We start from the raw sequence: 27140 nt of genomic DNA, 5'->3' as shown, positions 1-27140 counted from the left end.
TCGTTCAGAACATATTTCTCTCCGGCCATCAATGATTTTCAATCAATATCACAGAAGGTGTATCTTACAAAATTTGGCAATCCATATAGAGGATCCGAGGAAACTCCATAAACGACGAATATTGTCTTCTACTACGGGAGTTTTCCTGGGAGAATGGCGAAAGTAAACATAAATAAAACAGACTCAAAGGTAAAACTGTTCTCACATCACGGCAATGGTGTACATATTTCACAGGGTCTATATCAAAGATTACACCGGTATATCGGTTTCTTCCGCGTTAACCCCGGTGACGTTTAACCACTTCCGGTAGCAACAAGAACTGTTTGGCAGCTCTGTAATCATTATCGGGGCTGTGACTACCATGGAACCCCGTCATGATTTGTCGTCTGTTGTATTTTCAGCTACGTAGAGACGACAGTGGTTAAAATGGATAACGTTGTGAAGAACTGGACATTATTGAGCCAAAGAAATTTCTGACATCTTTCCTCAGTCTTTGATTCAAAATGGCGGATCAAAAAGAGGCTCTGCATCAGATACGAAGACAACTGTCAACTGACAGCGAAGAGTTCCATGATGAAAAACTGGATCCACGGATTCAGGTGGCTGTTATTATTGAAATGCTTAACACTTTTTGCTATATAAACCCCAGAAATATTGTGGGCTAGGCTTACTTACTCTGGCAATGATGGGCCATGAATATAGATGTGATTTCATAGTCATGTGTAGTTTTATTTGTATATCTCCAAAACAAATAACAGCACCGTTCACGAATAGTTAGTTCCTAGTGAGTTAGTATGATATTATGTCACCTTCCATTTTAGATATCGCATTCACCCTGTACTAATTCTAGGGCTGCCAGTTACATGACTAACCTATGCTTGATAGAGGTGACTCAATGGATAGGGTGGCCATGCTGTGACTTCATGTGTCGGTATGGATTGTTGCTCTTGTTATCAATCACTGGTTTGTAGAGCCCAGGTATGATTGTAGCATTAAGCAGGATCATATGTAGTATTTGGACCCCCTCTTCGCTAGAAGTGACAAGTAGATTTATTTCATATTATAAGACTAAACCTGTTGAAGTCTCCAAGATGTTGGGTATTCGGTTTAACTACCGGTATAATCATGGTTAATCTTTATAGAACATAATATGTTACTCGTCATTCACAAAATGATCAATAGCTCAAGTAAATAAATTACCTTTACCATGTTGACTACTCATCTTTAGATCTTACATCAGATTATACAGACAAGACATTTTTTACAAGTTTGGTACTTTGCATGTTACATTTTGGTACGGCATGTGCCATTTTGTATTCATCTACAAGCTTCTTCCTCAGGAAAGTTTCTAAAAATGATCACTTGTATTACCTGATTTATATGTGTATGAAATCCAGTTATTCACATCATCAGTAGAGTTCTACCCTCCAGGCATTGATAGGTAAGAGTTCCTCCCGTTCCCCAAACCCAAATAATATGTATAAATACTCTAGAATTATAAACAAAACTTAACACAACAATTACAAGAGAACTCACAAAATGATTAAAAGTCCAAACTTTAAGTTGGGGCTAGGTTTAGGGTTAGGTTTGGGTTTAGGGTTAGGTTTAGAGTTTGGTTTAGAGTTGGGGGGAACGGAAGGAACTCTTTCCCATTCATTAATGCACTGAAGAATTGAACCTTTTTGATGTTTTTGTACAGCTTCTCATTCACATTTGGAACTGATAGTTATCTTGTGTGTTCATTATACATATGATATGTTTTACTCTCCTGGTTTAGTCTTACATGTCTCTAGGGTGAGTTTACATATCTAAAGAAAATTCTGCTTAAAATTCTGCCCCAGATGTGTAATAAAAGTAAACTCTCAATATTGACGTACATTAACAATATTCAAGATATGTAACCTGTGTATGTATTATTAACTGCAGCAGAGTTCGGGTATGTGTGGTTCCTAAAACATCTGTGGAGAAAGATAGGCACGCTAGTTGAAATTGATGCTTTGGGGAAAGACAAAGTGTTGGTATACATTCAGGTTTTCAAATTATTCATGCATGTTTTACGTTATCAAGCCAAAATTAATTTTGTCATTTGGATTTGTTTTGCTTATGTGGAATTCTGGATTGTATGATGTAGGTGTTCACACTGCAGCTTAGGCCTCCCATCTGGAGACATGGACAAATCTGTTTGGTCTAATAAGCCCTACTAATATTACTTAAAAGTCCACAAAATACACAATGCTCTAACATAAATAATGCATAGACCCACGTTCAGGCTAGTTCAGTTGTAGTGAACTCATTTCTGTCACAGACTGAGTGAACATTAAACTTCACAGCTGAATGACCCACAGAGAAATAGCAATCTCAAGCTTAGTCATCAATAGTAGGCTGTTGGTAACACTGGTGAGGATAAGCAAACTACACCTGACAATGCATAATCAATGGTGCATTGATGGGTAAACTATCATTAGTCATTGGATAAATGCAACATACACTTTTCTATGGCTTTGTGCTTACATTCCATTCTAGAGCTAACATACTGCTTAAGATGCTTGTGCCCTCTGTGAAATTTGACACCATCCTAATTTGAGTATCCTTGGATTTATTAGATCATGAAAACAATAAAATATAGATTTTGTGCTGAAATTCCAAGAAGTACTGTAGTTTAGTATTATTCATGTGCAAGTTTAACAAGGCTGTTAGATATGTAAAAATGGTGCTCAGAACTGGTAAGAATTTGTCTAACTTTTAGAATGATCAAATCAAAGTTATAGTCTAATATTTGTGAAATCATTGTGTACATGGTATTTATTGTTATTACCATGAATAAGAAGGCCAATAGGAATTGTGTGAACTTGGACGCATTTCTGTCACACTTTCAGATAGAGCTTGAGAAGCTGAACAAGGCAACTGAAGAGATCAACAAGTTGGAACTAGAGTTAGACGTGAGTATTCTACTTCTTGAACTGTAACAGTCATATTCTAAGCTGCCTCTACACGCTCTTCAAAGGATGCTGTTTCCTTTAATCAGTAAGGCATCCTATTTCTCCACTTCCTGTTGGATAGAGAATCTAATTATTTCCTGTTTCCATAGTAACAAATGATTTTACAGATAGGTTTGTCGGTGTTTCAGTGTAAAATTATAGAAAGAAAAGAATAAAATGGGTGTCAGAAATAAATTCAGGGATTTATCTGGGCCTTTCCAGAGGCCAATATTCAACCCATTTCTGCGACAGGTGTCTGTTAAATATCCCATATGAAAGTTAAAAATTTCCAGTTCATGTTTATTGGTTAATATACATGGCATTGCAAATGAATTCATGCGAACGGATGTGATGGCTTGGTGAAGATGACTTTATTGATAAGAGGACCAATAAAGAGGAATAGGCTTTAGTGCACATATTTTAATTATTGCGTATGCATTGACTGCATTTTTATATTAATTAATTGTTGAAAATACCTCTGAAATCTGAAACAAAGATGATTAGAATTGGTACACAGAATATACAGAAGTGCATGAGTCTCTGTAAGATGATTCATTATGACACAGCATATAACAGTAAACACATGAATTAAATAGGAAATATTAATCAGTTGCTTATCATGTGGAAATATTTAATTTATCATGTTTATGACTTGTGATGTGTTAGCTTGGGCGTCATTGTGACCCTCAGATTTTGAGCTGTTGGAGAAACTGGCCAGTCAAGTATCAAGTGGGAGTGGTCTTTAAAGTGATGTTTTCTGAAGTACTCCTTACGCCAAATAAATGTGTCATCTGAGGCAAATTTAATAGCTACCTCTGGCCTGTCTTCCTGGTAACCATAGCAACTTGGCCAACCTGTCATGTTTTAAGGGAAAATGTTAGTATTTTGTTACTAGTCAACCAAAACACAAAAACAAAATAAAGATATATACATCAGAGTTACATGTACTTTCCATATGTATCTAATCATACCTATATCTATTAGGGCATGACTGTCTATAAGTACATTTAACTTTGGCTTTACAGAAGGTAAAACCAGTTAAGTGATGCCATTTAACAGTTGTAAGACCGTAGTTGTTTTTTTTTTTACAGTTCTTCTATCTATGTCGCAACTATTTGTACTCCAGCATCTCAAATATGATTAGGCCCCCCTAAAAATATGTCCGTTACCAGTAACCCGACCGACCCTATCCTTAACCCCCGACCCTAAATCTTTTTTTAACCAAGTTAATATCATGACTGGAGTGCTTTTCAACTCATCATTTTCATCCAAATCAAGTAAGATATTTTCATGTTTTTCAGTGTACGTAGGGCTAAAATGGATTGCATTAAATTGAAATAATGGGTCCTCACTGACCAAATCTGCAAATAAATAAGATGAATAATGATTTGATGTAGAAATCTTTCAATGTTTCATCATAAGGCATTGTCACTACATGATATGGTACTCTTGAAGACCTCAGGTGCCCACCTGGTGCCACTAAGAAATAAAAAAAAAGTTTTTAAAAAAGAAGATAAAACCGACCCACCTTGAATTCCTGAGGATATTTTATGCAAATAAGTTTCTAATCTGAAGCTTTGTTGCAATGTCAGAATTTCTACTGACTTTTACCTTGGCTTAATGTTAGCCTCTGAGTACATTTTGAAATTTTGATAAATCCCATATGAAATTTTTCAAATGAAAGCCACATTTTGCAGTGAGCTGATTATTTACAGTACATGTATATGTTTGACTGTTAATGAATTCATCTTTATTTCCATATTTGTGTTGTGATTTAAGTAGTACAGTGCCTGTGTTTGACATGAAGTTGTTGAAAATACCCTGTGGCTTAGTATTCCTTAGTTATATCTTTAAACCTGTGAAGATCCGGGTTAGAATTGGTCTTCAGCAACCCATACTTGTTGTAAGAGGCGACTAACGGGATCAGGTAGTCTGGCTTGCTGACTTGGTTGACACTAAGGCTGTTACGATTCACTCGCATATTCGGTGAATCGAACCGTAGCCCTTCATGAATTCAATTCGTTATTCGTGGTCACCAGAATCGAATATTCATGAATATTTACAAAAGACTTTATGGAGTATGTTTTACTTGAACCCTTATGTCCTTTTTCAATATGAGATATGCAAGAATGCATTATGTACTAGCCTTGTAGCGCAAGTCATGTTAGTTTGCCAAGGCCACACATGGTACTGTCAACTATAACTATTACATACCAAATTTGAGTGTCATGAGATGACTGGTTATTGCTGTGACAAATTACCACTATCACCATAGGCAATCAATATTGTACATCAATCACTTAACTACAGTATTGTATTCGTGAATAATTATTCGTATTCGTTACCCAATATTCGTGATATGTATCATATTCGCAACATAGTGTATTCGTTACAGCCCTAGTTGACACATGTCATCGTGTCCCAATTGCTGTGGTTGATGCTCATGCTGTTGATCACTGGATTGTCTGATCCAGACTCGATTATTTACAGACTGCCGCTATGTAGCTGGAATATTTCTGAGAGCATCACTAAGCAACAAACCAGCCAACCAACCTTATATCTGTGCTGTATGCATTAAAGAGAAACCCTTAGTGAAAACATACTAAATATGATACAAACAATATACATTTTGAAAATAATATAATAATCATGACTGTAAATCGCAAAAAGTGAGGTATAATTTATTTGAATGTTGATCACCAGCAAAATTTTGTTAAGAGAGTTTTGAGAGTGATTGCATCCAATGATTCGTGTAGCGTGAAATGGTTGTCATTGTAAGGTACTTGAGCTGTCCATGTAGGATGTTTCATTATGGTATATATTTTGTGATCATCTGAATCTTTGACAATTATATTTGTAATTTCAAAGGTAAGAAGTTTTGTTTTCAACCATGATATGCTCCCATGCTTCTGTTATTGATATTTCAGGATGCCAGAGCTTCCTTCCGTCAAGCTTTATCTGACTCAACACAAAAACTTAACGCTCTGGCCAAAAAACTTGGAGCATGTGTGGAAAAAGCTCGACCTTACTATGATGCTCGGATTAAAGCCAAAGATGTAAGGGAAAAATTATTGATGTTATTGATGTTTGGGTGTGCTGTCATGTATACACATAATACAGTGATATTTTCTCTCTCAGGCTAAATTTCCAGCTGATAATGCTGTGATATAAGTTGAGTACTGCTTAAAGTGGCTTTATAACTAACATCACTCACACATTCTGATGACCATGCACTTTAGTCACATTCTTTATGTTCCCCTCTAACTGTGTATGATCAAGACTACCAGTTATCAGGATTTCAGTTTTGTGGAAACCATGGTGGCTGCTGGCAGAGTGAGTTAGATTGCTGTTAGATTTTGAGGGTATTAGTTGAAATCCCAGATGGAACGCAAACCCCCCAAAGTACTAGAATCCAGACTTTCCTGAGAAAGTGTAATTCCAAGTATAACATGTTGCATTCAACATTTTACTAAAAGGCATTTGGTTTTCATAGTGCATGAGTTTAATATGCTTGCAGATATCAAGCAAACGATATTCAGTGCAGGGATGGAAATAACCCATTGCCCGACGCCCCAGTCCAGTGTTTTTTTCTGTCGGGCAAGCAAATTTGTATATCACGCTGTACCGGTGTCCAGTTGACTTTCCAATGTTAATTATGTTGTTTATTTAAAAAATCAACAAGAAAATCGTCCAGTATAGTGGAAAAATTATCAGGGCAAGTGATTTTACATGTGCCACTCTAACTGTGTATGATCAAGACTACCAGTTATCAGGATTTCAGTTTTGTGGAAACCATGGTGGCTGCTGGCAGAGTGAGTTAGATTGCTGTTAGATTTTGAGGGTATTAGTTGAAATCCCAGATGGAACGCAAACCCCCCAAAGTACTAGAATCCAGACTTTCCTGAGAAAGTGTAATTCCAAGTATAACATGTTGCATTCAACATTTTACTAAAAGGCATTTGGTTTTCATAGTGCATGAGTTTAATATGCTTGCAGATATCAAGCAAACGATATTCAGTGCAGGGATGGAAATAACCCATTGCCCGACGCCCCAGTCCAGTGTTTTTTTCTGTCGGGCAAGCAAATTTGTATATCACGCTGTACCGGTGTCCAGTTGACTTTCCAATGTTAATTATGTTGTTTATTTAAAAAATGAACAAGAAAATCGGCCGGTATAGTGGAAAATTTATTAGGGCAAGTGATTTGACATGTGCCACTGTACCAGAGTACACTAGCAATTTTAAAGTTATTTCCACCCCTGCAGTGTTGATAATATATTATTTTTTATTTTGACCAAGGTAGTACTTTACTCCTTCTACCTCGCCTGTTTCTGTGAAAAAGCTGAAGCTGGTCTGTCATTTATATTGTTGTCATAGGGGAACTTATAAAGATTACTTACAGACTGGCCTAGAAGTTGATCAGGGGAGCTTACTGAAGCAAGACCCTTAATCATGTTAATAACCTAATCCTATGTGAGGTCATTGTTAAATGAGTGATGACAACAATGTCCCTAATGGCCTCTAGGACCACCTGGAGACCCAAAAGGCAGCGTTGAGGTATGAGAGAGCTTGCAGTATGCACGAAGCAGCCAAGGAGATGGTGCAACTAGCAGAACAGGGCTACATGAGACGGGAACAGCCATCGGACCCCGCCTGGCAGGAGATGCTCAACCATGCTACCATGAAGGTGATAATGCTGAAATATCAACTGAAATGATGAGATGCTGAGTTACTCTGTTATAATCAAACTGATTAAATATATGTAAAAATTAGCTCACCTAAACTTATGTAGGCTTATTAGTCTATATGATGTGGCACATTGTCCCATGTTAATATATTACTATTCTTGGGGTGTGTGTGTGTGTTTGGTTCGCATCTTTTCTAAAAGATTTGCATACATTTTCCAAGCTACAGTGTCTTTAAAAATACCAAAGAAAACCCACAGAAAACATCATAAACAAGCAAACAAAGGAATGTTGCCTGTTACAATTTTCTTGCCTGCTATGATTTTTGGCTCACCTATAGTATTGTACAGTCTCATTAACTTATTGAGCCAGTGGGGAGAAAAATGAGTTACTTCCCTTTATGTTCTACAGTTCTATCCATGTGTGGCAAGACTATAGCACTGGCTAATAGGGAACGATTTCTGCCCATTCTTAGTTTTTATCTCGGATGTTGTCAGGTGAATGAGGCAGAGAAGGAGCGTAACGAGAGTGAGCGTGAACATGAAAGGACGACCATCAACTTCAAGAACTCTGAGGAAAGGGTCCAGCTTCTGCAGAAGGAACTGAAGCGTGCGATTACCAAATCAAAGTGAGATATCTGCATCTTCTAGCCACTAGATTTTGTGTAGCTGAAAACATGCTTTCTGACATCAGCCATCCTGGATTATCCAAAATATTCGTTCTCTATTCTGACACGATGAATACCACAGATCCTTCGTGACAAAATATTTGTTCCTGAAGCAACATCACCATCTCTTATGCTTATCAGTATTATCTTCCTTATCAGAATTTGTCTCATCCATTGTGTAATCTGAGTGGATAGATACTTTACCTGGGCTTATTTCGATTTGGATGCAGAATGGAACTGTGTTGTTGGATGGATCAGGGTTATTTATCTGAACAGGATGGAGATATGTACATGAATAACAAACGATGGATGTCATCTTTCGAAATGAGTTTTTAATCCTTTTTATTAATGAGTGAATTTACCTAAAGAATGTGATCAGGGTAAACCACAAATTGTTCGTAGCACTAGATCATTCGTAAGCCTCTGATATTAAACTGTACAGTTAAGATTGTTCTTGACATTGCCAATGCTTTGTGGGTCCAGGGTGCCGTTGTACAAAACAACCTAAGCGCTAAGGCTACCTTAAGCCTATCGGAGGTATCGGAGTTACGGTCACCTTAGCGCTAAGATCGCTTTGTACAACGGCACCCAGTTCTACAAATTTTTCCTTATCCTGACTCATGCTCTTTTGCTTGTCTTCTTCTTCTTGCGAACATAGTGGAACACTTGTATCTCCTTATTTGAAGCTCCCTTCAAAATAAAATCACTAATTGGTACTCACCACGAGTTGCTTCCCTTTGTCTCCCCTGGCGGGAAAAGGTGTCGCCACCTTCTGCCCATGTGCTTCACTCTCTCCTTCTTCGCCCAGTGAGCAGGATGTGAGAGCGCCTCGTGTCTCCTTACACACCATATCCTTTGATAATCTCTTAGTTTTTACCTCTCATAGGTTACTATAGAGGTATAGCTAGTATCCTTTACTATTTGTATTGATTAATTATCATTATTTCTACTGTTTATTCCGTGTGTTTCGTGATTGTTCAGCTAGCTTTACGTTGATGAAAATCTGTATGCGATTTGTAGATTACGTTTTCTGCCTCCGATCCACATGTAATATGCCCTAGTTGTTCTCGCGCCGTTAATGCGTTTAATTCACGTTGCAGTTACTGCATTAATTTATCTCATTCTGCATTTAATAAATATCATCTTTCGTCTTAAGGCGTGCTGCAGATAGATCACGCAAACAAGGGCAAAACATGGCGAGAAGAGTCCAGATATTCCATCCAGTCAGCTGCTAGCGATCGACCCTCTCCCGTCTGGTGTTCTGCTAGAGACCCTGCGGTAGAGGAGGCGTGGGGCAGATCCGTTACCTCGAAGAAGCGACCGGGCTCCCCAGACATCCCCGTCATTGCAGACCAAGTCTAAGAGGGCCTCATCGTCGTCTCAACGCAGATTGAGGACACCCAGGGCAGCGCAGACTTCAAAGGAAAATCTACGAAGACAGCGAGAACTTTCTCAGCCGAGATCGTTCCAGCAGCAGAATTGGGTCTCTACGATGATCAGCCGATAATCATCCCGACTTACGACAGAAGAAGCGACCCGGTGTCAGCGACTGTGACTTCTGCAGAGATCACCATGCAGCCTGATGCCTCTACACCGGCGTCAGGCGTTATTGATGTGAACCCCATCGCAGAGAAGGCGCCCGACGACTTCGTCACAGATCATCCCAGAAGACATGATGCGCAGATTATGAACATCATGGAGGACCACTACAAACTGCAGAAGCAGGGTCCGAGCCAGCCAGCGAAGGCTCCAACGTGACACAACACCCCAGAGGCACCCCCGTCAGCGTAGCAGCCAAGACGATGTCACCTTCGGCGAAGGAAGTCCGGACCACCTTGACGAAGGACCTAGATGTACAGCCTTCGGCGAAGGCCTTGGAAGGCGGATAGATCATCACCATCTTCGATTTCATCTCTAGATATGGACTCGGACCATCAGACATCCACGGAGGCCTTCGCGAAGGTCATATCATCGATCCCGGACGGACGCAAATGAAGCTTCGCGAAGGCATTCCGCACAAAGGACATATGATTCAGATCCTCATCATCTAGAAGAACATCGAGGGACTATAGAAGAGCTTCGCGAAGCTATCAACGTTCACCTCACAAGTCTCCGAGAAGATCATCCCATAGACGATCTCCACTTCGTTCATCACCAGGTCGATCACCCGTCAGATCTCCACATAGAGCGGCGCACAAGTCAACTAGATCGCCACAAACCTCATCAGATATACAGACAGCTACACGCAGTCCCGAAGAGCATCAACAATTTGTTAATGATGATGGTATTGAGGATGATGGAGGAATCATATTTTCTGATGCAGAGATACGGTATTGGATGGTCAATAACCTAGATCTCACATCACCATCTAAAAGTGGCAATACAGCGCAGACGTATTTGATGAAGGAAGACGATCCAGATGCAATCACTCTACCCGATCGACCGATTCGCGGCAGTGCCACAGAATCTAGATGCAGCTTTCCAGAAAGCTACGAAAGTTCAGACACCACATCTGCCCAACTTTCATGCCAAGAAGTTCTCCACGCATAACATGGACTCCTTCTACAAAGCCCAGGACATCGATGAGAACTATAAGATCATCAGCGATGTAAAGAACAAGATTTACAAGATGGATGATCAAGTTGGCTCATATAGAAACCATGACGAGGCGTATGTTCTTTGGGTTAAATAGATCTAGGACGATCAATGAGACTCTTATTACTAGATTCCGGGATTCCACGACGGAAGATGATAGAATGATTTATTCTGCCTTACTTATGCAAAAGAAAGATCAGCAGTTTTTAACGGATCATCTTACATCTGTTTCAGCAGCACTGACCTTAGCTCGTCGTCAAGGCCTCCTCGCTTCCTGTAATTGGGGGGAGAACTTTACAGCCCCACTTTATACAGCCCCGTGGTCGACAACATCCATCTTTGACGGAGAAATCGACAAAGTCGCCAAGGAAGTCTCTAAGGATTCCAGGGAAGTGCTTATGATTAAATCGATGGACACACTAGCCAGCGTCATTCGTCAGACTTCACAAAGATACTCAGGCAGATCTAAGTTCACGGGCCTACAAAGAGCAAGAGACAGGAAGATAGCCAGCTCTAGAGGTAAAGATTCTTTTCAGTAAGCCCATATGGCAACTATAGAGGAGGATCAGGAAGAGGCAGGACACCCAGAGGTTCCCGCAACTATAGGCGGCTGAAACACAGGTTCGAACGACTGGAGTCTTCCACCCCAGCCGTTCCAGTACAGCCAGCACAAGTGGGTGGACGCTCCAACTACACTGGGAAAACTGGGGAATATTGCAAGACCCTACGTCTCCAACATTCTTCAACACGGATTTCGAATCCCACTACAGGCCAAGCCTCCGCTGACAATCAAACCCCCCAAGTTCGATTTACAAGCGCAACAACTACCAAAGATAAGAGAGGCTGTTTCATCACTCCTATCCAAACAGGCCATAGAAGTAATAGATCAAGCAAACGTCGAACCAGGTTTCTACTCCCCAGTTTTCCTAGTTCCCAAAAAAAAAAAAAAAAAAAACTCCACGGAGAAATACAGACTCATCTACAACATGAGCTTTTTCAACAAGAATTATCTACGCAAACCACCGAAGTTTCGCATGATACATTTACCTCAGTTACGCCAGATGATTCGTCCTATGGACTACATGGGCAGCATAGATCTACAGGATGCCTACCTGCACATCCTCATTCATCCCGATTCCAGGAAATACCTACGATTTACTCTAGAAGGGCTACATTACCAGTGGAAAGTAATTCCCATTCGAATATCATCAGCCCCTGGCTATTCACGAGGATAACGAAACCGATTATCATATTTCTACATCGTCAAGGGCTACACGAGTCGCGTTTTACCTCGACGACGGGATACAAGTAGATCAAGATCCACAGCGTCTCAAACTACAGTTAAAATTACATCATAAAGCTACTAACACAACTAGGTTGGTTAGTAAACTTACGCAAGTCGGACCTAGTACCATCGCCAAGACCTGCAGTTCCTAGGTATTCGATTCATCACAAATCGCAACCGTATTATGGTACCAGAAGACCGTTGGCTCAAGATACAACAGACCATTCCACCAGCTCTACTCTCTCCGTTACCACGCCGACAATGGCAGAGCCTACTAGGTCTTCTCACATCAGCCCAAGACATGACTGTCACAGGCAGATTACAGTTACGTCCCCTACAGGTCCTCATCAACGCACATCTCAACGATGTACAACCATTCAGTCTACCGAAACATCTCAGACCTCATCTACTATGGTGGACCAAGAAATCGAATGTCTGCGAAGGGATTTGTTTAGCAGAGCAGGAATACAAAACCCATCTGTATGTAGGTAGCGTCACTCCAAGTTGGGGAGCTCATCTCACCAACCACAATGCGATATCAGGATTATGGAATCAGCAAGAATGCAAACTCCATATAAACATTCTAGAAATGAAAGCTGTAATCAACGCCATTCTACATTGGAGCACATTTCTACAAAATGCGCATCTAATGATCCATACAGACAATTCGACAGTGGCGTTCTACATAAACAAGCAAGGCTCAACGAGATCGATGAACCTTTTGAACCTAAGCTTTCAACTGTTCGATTTAATACAAGATCTAAATCTACATGTCAGAGCAGTGCACATTCGGAGCCAGAAATATACTAGCAGGCGCTCTTTCTTGGCCTCATCTACCATCACCGACAGAGTGGATGATCAACAGGGAAATATTTGCACAGATAATCAAGCAATTAGGAGCCGCTAATAGACCTATTAAGCCACAGCGATTCAACAATCAACTACCGACATTCGTGTCACCAGTCCCAGACCCCCAAGCTTGGGCAACGGACTCTAAGTCTATCATGGGAAGGCCTCAATGCGCTGCAGCGTTTTCGCCGCCAGCAATAATACCTCAAGTATTACAGAAAATCAGACAAACACAGAGCCTACAACTCACTTTGGTCGCCCTACTGGTCGGCCAGAACGTGGTTTCCACACTAATTCAAGAAATCGGTCAACCAGCACTGGAGCTACCCAAGCGGCGCAAACCTGTTAATTCATCCTCACACCAAACAAGTGCACGGAAACCCAGCAATGTTCCAACTACACGTATGGACTGTATACAAATGTGTTTAAACAAGAGAGGATATTCTGCCAGGGCGGCAAAAGCAGTCACGCTTTACGTTACTCAACTCGTGGCTTGTACGGCGACAAGTGGCACAGTTTGAAAATTATGCAGCAAAGAAAGGTTTTACAGCAAGAGAGGCTTACAACCTCAAGTGGCAGACTATTTGTGTTACCTGCGCCAAAACAAACATTTAAAAGGTTCAACGATATCAACATATCTTGCCAGCTTAGTTCTGTAATCACCATGAGAGCGGGTGTCAAATTGACAAGATCTCCAGAGTTACTGGCCTTACTACGGAGCATTCCGATTGGAGGACCAAAAGCGGAAGTTCCACGCCCCAGCTTGGGATCTGAATGTAGTGTTACAACACCTCACGAGTGAGGTCTATGAACCTTTTGAATCAACAACTTTTGAATTTCTCTCACAGAAAACACTGTTTCTGCTATCTCTAGCCACGGCAGCAAGAATGTCTGAAATTCACGCTCTGGATTACGAGAGGATACAGTTTGATGACAATCATAACACAGCGCACCTCGGATTAAGATGGGATTTCATCGCTAAAAATCAACTGCCAGGTCAACCAGACAGATTATTCCACATCCCGGCGCTATCCTCTATTCTCGGATCACAAGATACACAAGACCTATCACTGTGTCCAGTAAGAGCTCAAAGTGTATTTACGACTTCATCCAAAACAAGGAGAAGATTTCTCAAGCGTTTATTCATCCCCTTATCGCCTCTTAATCAAACAGAAGTGTCACGGACCACAATATCTATTTGGATAAGGACTGTCATTCTCCGTGCCTACAAGGCAGCAGGCTTGGACCCACCAACAGCATCAAATCCACATGAGATCAGGGCACTGGCCTCCACCCCTAGCACACGGTAACTGTTCCTTGAACACGATTATGGAAGGATGCTATTGGAAATCTAACATGGTATTTGCTAATCACTACCTGAGAGACATCACTACAGAAGATGTCTCTGGCATTCATTGGGACCACTGGTCCCCGCTCAGCAACTGACAGTCCCTAGTAGGTTAAATATTATCCTCACAAGATTAATATGTATTTTATACATACTGATCTAGCTTATAACTCTGGAGTTTTAGGGCTATGTATATATGTTCAGCTTAAGTTATTCAACCTTAAGCATATGCTTTTTGATATATTCAATTTCAGTGCCTCTATCAGAGTCACCTATATATATATATATATTATATGTATTGTTCAATATATTCATAATGTAATTCCCCTTTAATGGCTTTATATAACCTATGGTTTTTATACAGGAAACATCCTAAATCTAAGCCTTCATGAAGTTCCCGTAGGGGATATTACAGTATATCTATACAAAATCACTAATTATAAATCCAAAGTATTCTGTTACTCCCACCTCCGTTCCGTAGGATGCTACAAGCAAAAGAGCATGAGTCAGGATAAGGAAAAATATGTAATTTTTGGAGTAAAATTGATATTTTATACTTATCCTGACTCATGAGGTTAGCCCTCCCATCCTCCCCACATAACACTTTGGATTTCCCTGTAAGTCCAAGTGTTGGGCTCGCAAAATCAGGAGAGAGTGAAGCACATGGGCAGAAGGTGGCGACACCTTTTCCCGCCAGGGGAGACAAAGGGAAGCAACTCGTGGTGAGTACCAATTAGTGATTTTATTTTGAAGGGAGCTTCAATTAAGGAGATACAAGTGTTCCACTATGTTCGCAAGAAGAAGAAGACAAGCAAAAGAGCATGAGTCAGGATAAGTATAAAATATCAATTTTACTCCAAAAATTACATTTTATTACAAAGCGTTTGTAGGGCTATGATTGTCATTAGTCTGTGTTAAACTATAGGAGTTACGACAGTCATAGTGTTACGATCACTTTCACAAGGCCCAGTTTCACAATTTGACTCTTGCGTTCAGACTGTGGGAAATCACAGTTAGATATTGAACTTATGATCAGGTTAGACCAAAGGTCACGTTGTTGAATGTAGCCCAGGTCATGTCACATATTGTGCTTATAATTGTTGTTTAAAATTGTTAGTAACACCTTCAGAAAAATTGTTAGATATTTCAGTGACCCTACCGTTTTAACAAATACATTGATAGCGTTCCACAGCAACCAAATTTTGTTCCGAATATGTTCTAAACATGTTGACATGGCTACTGGTGATGGAACATTGTATGCAGTCATAACCTGGTTTTGGTTCTGACTGTTCAAAATATTTTGTTATCACTGATGATACCTGAGGCTATGCATTTTAATGGCTTTATATAACCTATGGTTTTTTATACAGGAAACATCCTAAATCTAAGCCTTCATGAAGTTCCGTAGGGGATATTACAGTATATCTATACAAAATCACTAATTATAAATCCAAAGTATTCTGTTACTCCCACCTCCTTCCGTAGGATGCTACAAGTAAAGAGCATGAGTCAGGATAAGGGAAAAATATGTAATTTTTGGAGTAAAATTGATATTTTATACTTATCCTGACTCATGAGGTTTAGTTCCTCCTCCCATCCTCCCCACATAACACTTTGGATTTCCCCTGTAAGTCCAAGTGTTGGGCTCAAGAAAATCAGGAGAGAGTGAAGCACATGGGCAGAAGGTGGCGACACCTTTTCCCGCCAGGGGAGACAAAGGGAAGCAACTCGTGGTGAGTACCAATTAATTAGTGATTTTATTTTGAAGGGAGCTTCAAATAAGGAGATACAAGTGTTCCACTATGTTCGCAAGAAGAAGAAGACAAGCAAAAGAGCATGAGTCAGGATAAGTATAAAATATCAATTTTACTCCAAAAATTACATTTTATTACAAAGCGTTTGTAGGGCTATGATTGTCATTAGTCTGTGTTAAACTATAGGAGTTACGACAGTCATAGTGTTACGATCACTTTGTGAAACAAGGCCCAGTTTCACAATTTGACTCTTGCGTTCAGACTGTGGGAAATCACAGTTAGATATTGAACTTATGATCAGGTTAGACCAAAGGTCACGTTGTTGAATGTAGCCCAGGTCATGTCACATATTGTGCTTATAATTGTTGTTTAAAATTGTTAGTAACACCTTCAGAAAAATTGTTAGATATTTCATTGACCCTACCGCTTTTTAACAGCTGCCTCCACAGCAACCAATTTTGTTGATATGTTTTTAAACGCTACCACAGCAACCAAATTTTGTTCCGAATATGTTCTAAACATGTTGACATGGCTACTGGTGATGGAACATTGTATGCAGTCATAACCTGGTTTTGGTTCTGACTGTTCAAAATATTTTGTTATCACTGATGATACCTGAGGCTATATGCATGGTGCTTGTTTATTGTAATAGATCAACTTTTGTCACATATCATGTAGTTGTAAGGGAGATAACTCTGATAAGACTGCTTATTGAATTATTTTCTTGTTCACCGTTTTCTATATGATTAACTATGCCTTGTTTTAATTGTGTTTTGCATGGTCATGTTAAGTTTATGAGCAGATTTTAATAATTATTTATGGACTGGACATTTGTTTGAGATGGTAGATGGTTTTGTGTAATTGTCTGTGGTCAAAAACCTTTTTTTGGTCATGGATTGTTGTTTGTTTGTAAATGCAAGATTGTACTTTAATTTTTTTCCAACTATTTTACTTGTATAGTTTCGCTACACGCCGGCATTTCCTCCAACTTAGTAGCATAGCCAATCAGCACTGGCTATCACTGTTGTGAGTACATACCACCCGTGAAAGTAGTTTCTCTTGCTTGTTGTCGGTACATATCTATACCCTTTTCACACACTAGCAACATGTGAATACTAAGGATTACAATAGGAATGCTTTGCTGGAAAACTAGTCAGTTCATGTTTATGAGTGAAAACAAGCTGTGTTTTATGTTTTCTGCCTGCAGTGTGTTTCTAACACGTTTCTTGATTTCTCTCAGTTTGGAAAAATCAAAACCTTTAGGAGTAGAAAACAAATTATTCTGTCTTGTTTAATGAGGTCACATGTATTCAGTCTTGTTAAATGACATCACATGTACAGAGAATATAAAGGTTAATGGTATTACAAGGAAAGCTAGATATATTGTATTAGACATGTACATTGATCATCTGGTAGAGACTCAATTATTTACAGACCTCTGCCATATGGCTGGAAACTTCAACGTTAAACACCAAACAAACAATATAACAGATTGGTAAATACCCTTGTCTGCCAGGGTGAAAGTCATGGGAATCCTGTAAAAAATCTTTCTGTTCAGGCTAAAAGTGTGAAAAATCTTTCGGCTTTGGGTTTTAGAATCAAACAGTGCAGACTCCCAAATAGCCTCTCATGTTAGATGCTACAGTTGAAAGTATTAGAAATATATTAAAACAATCACCTTTTATCTAAAGACACTCTTTACATTTGATGTGAAGCCCATTTCTGGTGTACCCCGTCGTGATATTGCTGGAATATTGCTAAAAGCGGCGTAAAACTAAACTCACTCACTCACTCTTTACATTTGATACCTGAAATTGTTTTGAAATATCCAGGTGAAATTGAATAAAATTCTCTAAAAAGTCTAATAAATGCCAGGTGAACACTTGTTTGCAGACATGTGTTAAAAATATGTCGTGGAATTGGTCTCAATGTCCTGAAAAAAAGACTTTTTGTTACATACTTCAGAGGTACAGATAAGCTGCGTATCTGCGTAAATTACACAAACATTTATGTGAAAACCCAATTCCTATTAAGTCTATTGCGTACAAGTACGCTTGAAGTTTTGTAAATACTCAATAAATGTGATCTTACATGCGTACACACAAAATGTCCAATCGTAGCTTGCGTACCGGTGGATAGATAAAATAACTGACGTATATTGAGAGGTTCTATTTTAGGACATGAACTTGACAACCTGCAGTCTTTCTTATCGTTTCTCATATTACAGATCAAAGGTAAATCACAAACACTAACATTTAAACTATATTATATTTTTAAAATTAATGGAAATTGGCACAATACCCAAATGAGTTTGATTGAGGTGAGTACAATTTATTTCGTTACTCAAAGGAAAATTAGGATACCCAATTGAGATGAACACAAGGGAGTACATAACTCAATGACCCAAAACGTTATCTGTAGCTCTGATACTTAAAATAGAGAGTTGAGATAAGTCAGTGTCCTTTGACCTGTTTCTCTTCACAATTCAAGCACCTGTTGCATGTATGTAGGTTAGATTGCATAGAGCAGTATTATCATACTTGCATTGTGAGAATGTTATGAATAAACTTGTTTGGTATTGCATAATGTGAAAATATGTAAGTTTGTTGCTTGGTGCATGAAGTAAAGTGTCTGCTGGATTTGGAAGCAACTATATATATATGCAATGTAATAACACTGACAGCTCATGCCTTTTGGATGTAGTGAGTGAGTTGGGTTATATACTGCTTTTAAGAACATTCCAGTAATATAATTGCGAGGAACATCTGAAATGGGCTTCACAAATTGTACCTCTGTGAAGAATTGAACCATGGCCTTTGGCATGACAAATGAATGGTTTAACCACTAGGCCACCCCACCGCCCCCTTTTTGGTTGTACGGAGAAGTAGGTTCTTCAGAAGGAAGATCAAACATGTTGAGACTTGCAGGATAGGGGGCACAAAACAACCATGAGAAATACTTTAAGTTTCATAAATAGATAGTTGCAAGTGTTCTTGGTAATAGCTTTCACGGAATAGGCAGGTTTAAGTATGAACTTTTGATGCAACGGGAAACAGACAAATACCAAGTTCATAATTGGTGATCCTCACCATTAGATCTTCACATTGTTCATTGCTCCTTTTGAAGAATAGCATATAGGTACATTAACACTTCAACATTAGTTGAAATGTGTTATGATATGTGTCAAATCCCCATTTACAACTTGCAGTCCGGTCCTGAGAAACTTTTACAATATTGATAACTATGATGTGTTATAACCCGGATGTTTTAAATTCCTGGTTATCTTGGACTCAGTATATAGTCCAGTGACTTTAACTTTTGGTAAAATGACTTACTCAATCATTACAACATAAGCCATATGATAATCCAGTGATTACCATTGACATTTTGTATAAACCTTTGCTCTAAAGTTCTTTCACCCCTGAAGTTTGAGACAATGGGGTTCAACTTTTCAGACCTAATCTCTTTCGGGGCATATACCCTTACTTTCACCTTGGATACAATTCTACAAAAGAATTTATCTTTCCTCACACATGAATGTCATTTTCTGATTGGCTGAGCGCTCTTCTATTATTTTCAATATACCCCGCTTACAAACGAGTAACATTTTCTATGTACCCCGCTGGGAATGCCGAACTCATTTGGTACTTCGCAGTAGAAAATCCTCATCTCAAATAACATTGAATCATGTATGATGTACGGAAATTACCGATGTTTTGCGAATGCAAATCAATGGAAGGGAGATAACTCTAACTTTGTTTTTCTTGTCGTCTTATCGTTTTGTCCTCCATACTATGATCCAATACCCGTGCTTCAAACAGTCCAAAATTGAGGTGTTCAGTAAGATAAATACGTTGTTCACTGGTCCCTTGGGGCCTATAGGGTGATGTACCCTCGATCTTAACATCAAGGGTACATCAGCCCATGTCCCCATCAAGACCAGTGAACAACTTATAATGTACTCCAAAATCAGAGCTTTAGGAAATTTTGTTCCCATTGTATTTCAAACCCATCTACATTAACCAAAGATACTAATATGAAATATTGAACACTAAAGTTTACTGAAAAGTATGCTAGACGGCAGGTTTAGTCATGTAGAATCAAAAGATTTTGGTCTAATGTTTTTCTTGTTTGAAGAAACTAAAGGTATGCTGTACATTGTTCTAAACTTGATTTGTTTACATTCTGCTTTGAGAAGAGCAACATCAACTAATCCACTGCCTTGCTTATAAAAATAAGTTAGATTGGTTGTTTTCTTTTTGGGAAAAAATATGAAGTAATTGTATTTATAAGGAAAATTGAACCTGACTGACAATATTCTAATGTCAGTGTTGAGGCGAGTGTGTGACAGGGGTATGGAACTTAGGACAGGACATACATTCCCCCTCTCTCAGCAGCTACCTGCACCGTTTCTCTCATTATGCAGATCTAGATTCTACACCAGTCTACTGACCTACAAACATATTTCATGTGTGCAAACATCAATTGTAAATTATCTATATATTCACATCTTTGCATTAGTGTATATCAAAACATATTCCGTGCTGACATCAATGTGTCAAGGTATTTTTCACAAATACACCAAATTTCTTTGAGGGCTTTTAAATGTTGTTAGAAAAATAGAGACATTCTAGTTGCAACTCGCAATGCTTTACTTTAAATCTTTGCATCAAAATTGTGTTATCAATATTCCATGCATGCAATTGCTTCAATTACTGAGCAGAAATATGATGCTGCATGAACTTCTGAGAACTGTGCTGCTGCTGCTGAGACAGTTGGGTAATTCATTGGCATTCATTGACATTCGTGGACATTCATTGACAAAATTTATCTTCAGCAAGCAATGCTTGGTGTCGTCAACTGGTCAGGCTCTCTGACTTCGTTGATGCTATCATCATATCCCAAACTGTGTAGCCTGTGGTCTTCCACTGGATTGTCTGGTCCAGACTTTTATTAACATGCCATCATGTAGCTGGAATATTGCTGAGTGAGGTGTTTAACAGTGAAACATTGTAAATATTCTGCTGATGAAGGTATGGGGTTACACAGAGATTCATGCCTGTTCACACAGACTCCACACTATACAACCAGGATCATTCCTGAATACCTGAACACATCCCTGCATCATCCCTATAGCTTGTTTGTCTTCAACCTTCCAGACCCATATTTCCACCCCTCTATTTTGCACCTAGAAATGAAGTTGATTGCATTGCTTTGTGGGTGAAAGGTGAGCTGTGGTTTAGGGTTGGTCTGTATATGTGTTATGTCTTAATCCAAGCAGATAATGTTGGCTGGTCATTTCATGATTGTATGCAAGTTCAGTAATTACTTTGTATCACATAATTAAAAATCATACACATGTTTAACAAACGTTCCTTAGAGAATGATATCTTTGACATTGTCCAGGGAAGTATAGTTGATAGGATGTGTGCCTGAAGAGCGCAACTGTTTTTACCAAAAGCAGCGTTTAAAATTCCCGCCTGCCCGACTGTCCGGAACGGTCTATTTTCATCTCGGACAGTCAAATTTCAAAGTAGCCTGTCCGGTGGTCTGGTAGATATTTCTCTGATCTTCATTGTGAGGCAGAAAATACAGCATATTTCTATTTTCTAAACCAGGCCATGTAGCTTAGCCTTGCGTTACAATATATGCAGTAAAGTATTCAGAAACCTGATTTTCATTTTGTATTCTATTGTTGAAAAGTGGACAGGCAAGTTTGTATCCAGACTGGTACCACTGGTTATCACTCCGGCTGTCTGGCTTGGAATTTTGGGAGTTTTAAACACTGCCAAAAGGCATTATAAGATGGTAGTTGTTATCCTGTCTGATGCTTGGCATTGTGGATGAAACAAGGATTGGTCGGCTCAGAGTATTATGCATCTTGAGAGAGATAACCGTTTTGAACTGCACAGGCATCCATGGAACAGTAAAAATGGCTTAAAGCTGGACCGATGCAAGCAGCTACACATGCATACATGTTGCTATATGAGTGAAATAACACAAAACCCCATTTCGCCTCCCCTCCAGTACTTTTATTGTTCTGTAAATGCTTTTAAGTTCAGAGAACATTTGTAGTCTCTGTTGGCAGTTTCACAACAGTACAAATAGTCGTACTGTCATCTTTTGTTGAGTCAAGTCTTGAAATGCTGGTTGTCTTTTATTTTTTCCACTGACCTGGATGCACTTCCTTTGTATTGCTCACCGATATTCCGGTTTCCCTCTGTCACTCTGAGATACAGGAGCCCTGTGTATATAATCTTGGTAACACCCTCGTACCTGTGTTGTTACATGTAACCATGGTAACCACGTTTAATTTGAAAACGAATTTAAATATATATATATTTCTTGTATATGTTTTATGTACATGGGAAGAAAGATTTAATCATTTTTTTTAACTATCTTATGGTGAAGGTACTTTGTTTTATTAGCACTTGGGAAACTCCATGCCTCATTTTTATTTGTTAAGGACAAATATACACTGTGCCTTGTGATGCTGTCTGTGGTCTACATGTTATCACAGTTTGCAGGGTGTGATCCTTAGTTTTCAACTCTATTGCTTTGTTTGAGGGTTTGCCTGGGAAGTGGGATAATGCACACGAGAGTTACCTCCCTTTGATGCCATGACTGAATTAAGGCAAATGGTGAAGATGAGTAAACATGAGAAAATGTAGATTAATTTTAAAATGAGGTGTGGATGGATCAATGTAAGCTTGTGTGTCCTGTATAATCTGTATGAAGGAATCTCCAATGCAGCTACTGCGAATTGTAGTTACGTTATTTCACCTGTGAGGATACCAGGGAAGGAATTTCTCCCTAGTGACGTGTATTAGTCTAGAGATAGGATGAAATGGTCAGGCTCATTGACGAGGCGTGTCAACATACCCCGACCAGGGGTGGAAATATCCCATTGCCCCACGCCCCAGGCCAGTGTTTTTTTTCTGTCGGGCAAGCAAATTTGTATATCACACTGTACCGGTGTTCAGTTGACTTTCCAATGTTAATTATGTTGTTTATTTAAAAAATCAACAAGAAAATCGTCCAGTATAGTGGAAAAATTATCAGGGCAAGTGATTTTACATGTGCCACTGTACCGGAGTACACTATCAGTTTTAAAGTTATTTCCACCCCTGCCCGACTGTATGAATCGGTGCTTACAATATCAACCTCTGGGCTGTCATATAGCTGGAATATTGCTGAGTATGACATTCAGCAACAACCACACACAGACACACACTGTTTCATATTTTCTAATGATCATTATTTGTCATTCTTATCTGTTTCAGACCTTATTTTGAGATGAAAATCAAGTTTAATCAAGTCATGGAAGTGAGTAGACATCTCTTTTAATAACAGTCTGTGTAATACACAATATTTTGGGGATTTCTTAGTAGATAACAGTTTCAATGTATCAATAATGTTTTCGTGTGATTACTTTACAAGTACTCTCATGGAAAGGTTACCATTTGACAAGAATACCTTGAAAATTGTCTAATGTCTAATATGGATACAAATGGTTGTTGTGTAACATGATCTTTTGCTCTTAGGCTTTTGTGAATTGTCTCTGTGTATCTATTGGTACTCAACCAACTCAAGATTTACTGGGAAATGGCAAATACATTGCCTGTCTGGAGCTCTGTTTTTTTACTTATTTAACAATGTGTTGACCGTCATGTTTCAGGAACAGAAGATTAACGTTGAGTAGTCTGGAGGAAGATGTTGCATCAGCTAAGGCCTTGTACTCCCAGGCTCTTCATAGTCTGGAGGCGATCAGTGATGAAATCCACCGCCAGCGTCTTGAACGGCGAAAACAACAGCAGCTGGGTGTGCGTAGTGCGGGTGTGGGAGCTGAAGACCCATCCCCACCGCCATCATGGGACAGCGGCTCCCCTCACATCGACGGCAGTGTGACCCCCCACACCAGCAGTTGCTCCAATGTCTCTCTCACCACGGTAACCGTCAGCTCAAGTGATGCCACACAGAGCATGAACACTTTTAGCCAATCAAAAGTTGAGCTGCAGATGGAGGATTCTTCAAAAGACTTTCTCTTTCCATCAGTGATACACCCCACTGCTGACAAGGCCAGGACAGACAGTTATCGTCAAGCCATTGACTCTAGTCACGTGATGAGTCCTTCAACTGACAGCATGTGTTCTGCAGACTATGATGAAAATTTTGACACACCTAGTCTTGATGAGGAGTATATGAATCTCCCTAACACGCATTCTCCAAGAGGGAGGATTGTCATCCAGAGAGCTCATGTAAAACAGGAGAAGAACGAAGAAGTATTCCCGGACGCACAATCATCTACTGCCCTTGGTGAACAGTCACCTGGAGAAGAATCTCAAGAGGCCCCGAGTGATGATGCTGATGGTCAGGCCGAGAGACAGCGGTCTCAACCAATTGCTATTGCAGGGATAAGATCCCGAGTTGAGGGGGTGACACACCACCCACTCAGTAAAAACTACAACTCTGACCTTGGCACGCCTGAAGGAGGCAACAGTCCAATAAGTGGTTCTCCTTCCACATCTAGGAAATCACCAAAGCTGCAAGGACTCATTTTACGTATTGACCCTTCTATGGACCCCCTTCAGAGGGTTTATTCCTCCCGGCCTAACTCCCTAAGTAGCACACCACCTCAGTATTACCCCCCTACCACTCAAGATACACCTGCCGACAACGTCTCTGAACCTGCTGCAGAACCGGTGACCAAATCAGTCTCTTCCAGGCATCAATCTGAAGGAACTCCAGTTAGGGTTGTGCCAAGTTCCAAAGAATTAGGAACTCCTGGTAGTGAACGTGCTCTAAGAGTTCCTTCTTCAAGTGATATGTCGTCATACCATGAAGATAGCTCAGACACAGAAAGCATTGCAAGTGCTGGTCCAATGATTGATGATGAACAGATAGAGTTCCTCAACCTGAACTTCTCCAACCAGACTGTTAAGGATGACAACCCTCCCACCTTCCGCAGGCAGTCGTGGAACCGTATGAGCCTCCCCCCAAGGCTGAGCTACCTCGAAGGGTATGTCAAGAAAGCTAGTGTGTCCAGTGAAGCTCAGATTCCGGAGCAAAGTGAGTCAGAGGCACCTAAAGTCGAGGTACAGCAATTATGAGGACTCAGAGTGCTTCAGACATGTTTGAACAGTGCTATGTTTCTTTATACACTTCAAAGAGTTTTAGTGTAGTTTTATCAATAGTCTTGGAGTATGCCCATTTCATGACAACTCTTGAAGGGTGTGTGTAGAAGTGTTGGGAATGTTTTTGCCGCTGTGTCACCAGTAGAAAGTGAATGTGTTCAGGCACAGAGAGACATGCTCAGCACCTAGACATAGATTTGGATTAGATATGTAGATGACTGGACACAGGGTTCTTTTAACAAATCAGTCTGCAATGCATCATATCATGTCACAATGTGATAGTTAAGGTGTTTTCTAAGTGTGTTTTTTTAACAATTTTGCCATGAAAATTCAAAACAAGAAAAAAATAATTTGTCTTTTGATTTGTTTGCACCAGAAATCCAACCATATTGAAATTTACTTTGAGAATAAATGAAAACTAATTTAAGTTAATAGAATACTCATGATAATGATACAATGATATGTTTGAGCATGCTCAGGCATGATAAGAATTTCTGTGCCATGGAGCTGATTTTAAATGTTAAAGCTTTTACCTATGAAGTGATAAACCAACTGTGTAGTAATGTATTTATTTCCATCATGAAGGTATTCCTTGATTCAGGATAGTTTAGGATGTGGCAATGTGCAACATTTTTATACAGTGATAACTAATGTTGTCACAACAAACCTAAGTCGAACGGACTGAACACTGTACCTCCTGGAGGTGGAAAACCTGGGATATTCCACAACATATACTTCTCAAAGAACACCTGATTTTTACATATCAATATTATATCTGTTATGGTGTGACAAATTAATTATTGTCATATGAAATAATCAGTTGTTCTTTAACTATTTTTGAGTAGTATATATCCTAGCAGTTATAGATTGTCAAATATAATCAAGGATTCTTAATGAATTTTGTTATTCAAGATGTATATTCAGCCACATTGTGATAATACATTTCATGACTGATTTGGGCTTTTTGTTCCGCTAAATATTCATTACGAATCCAGAATGTGGTAATAATTGAAACTGAATAATTGGTTTGGGAAAACATCCCAGGTCCCTCTTTACTTAAGGTGGTGTACTTTGTCAGTCCCTAGATAGGTCTGTTCATTTGCCTTGGTCAGGAATACAGGCATTGGACCATATTTCTGACGTTGATACATATCCTATCGCATAACTTGTTGAGGCAAATGATCGCACAGAATCACTTGAATATTTCTCTTTGTCATTTATGTTATTTATTGATATTCTGTTCATTTTGTTTCATGACGGTAACATTGACTGGCCCTACTTCTGACCAGGCCATCTTGATGTGTTTGTATTTGCCATTAAGATGGCAGGAAAGTTCCAATTTTCTTGATGAGATATCTGATGCAGAGCTACGGGTACTGATTTATCATAGCTGTATTAGTGTCGTCAAAGCGCCAAGATAACTCGAAGTAACAGTTGTATCTTGTCTGCTGGCATATTTACTACAGCTAGACACAGGTGAAGATTCAGGTTAGCAGTGTTTGCCATGACACAGAAAATGCACAAATTATCTCAAATACGCTGTGAATTTAGAAGCTTGCTTCATTGTTGATGCAAATCTACTGGGCCCTTAGTTCAGATAATCTAAACTTCTAAAACTAATGTTTGCCAGTTAACTGCTCAGTGCTGATTGAATACCTGACCTGCCTTACCTTGTTTTTGGTCGTTTGTAAACAATCACAGGTGATGATGTCTTGATGAAAGTTCCAAACTAAAGTTGACTCCCAAAAACATGTCCATGACTCCTAAGTATTATGCCTAGGGCAAACACTGGGTTAGAATTAGTCTTCAGTAAACCCTGCTTGTCGTAGGAAGTGCCTTCTTTGGC

The 27140-nt window shown here is 39.4% G+C and overlaps 1 protein-coding gene across 1 annotated transcript; it reads left to right on the top strand.

The window, feature by feature from the left end:
- The first annotated feature begins 274 nt into the window (after window positions 1-274).
- On the top strand, window positions 275-26273 carry LOC124291460. The gene is given in 7 exon segments (XM_046728450.1): window positions 275-599; window positions 2877-2939; window positions 5906-6034; window positions 7503-7664; window positions 8160-8290; window positions 23444-23512; window positions 23848-26273. Coding segments are annotated over 7 exon segments (2073 nt in total). The 5' UTR covers window positions 275-503; the 3' UTR covers window positions 25271-26273.
- Window positions 26274-27140: the final 867 nt, after the last annotated feature.

The sequence above is a fragment of the Haliotis rubra genome, unplaced genomic scaffold (assembly GCF_003918875.1).
Source record: "Haliotis rubra isolate DU_JTF1 unplaced genomic scaffold, ASM391887v1 Scf113, whole genome shotgun sequence".
In the NCBI taxonomy this organism is placed as follows: Eukaryota; Metazoa; Mollusca; class Gastropoda; order Lepetellida; family Haliotidae; genus Haliotis; species Haliotis rubra.
The sequence above is the reverse complement of the archived record's forward strand: the minus strand, read 5'-3'. Positions and strand labels throughout refer to the sequence as shown.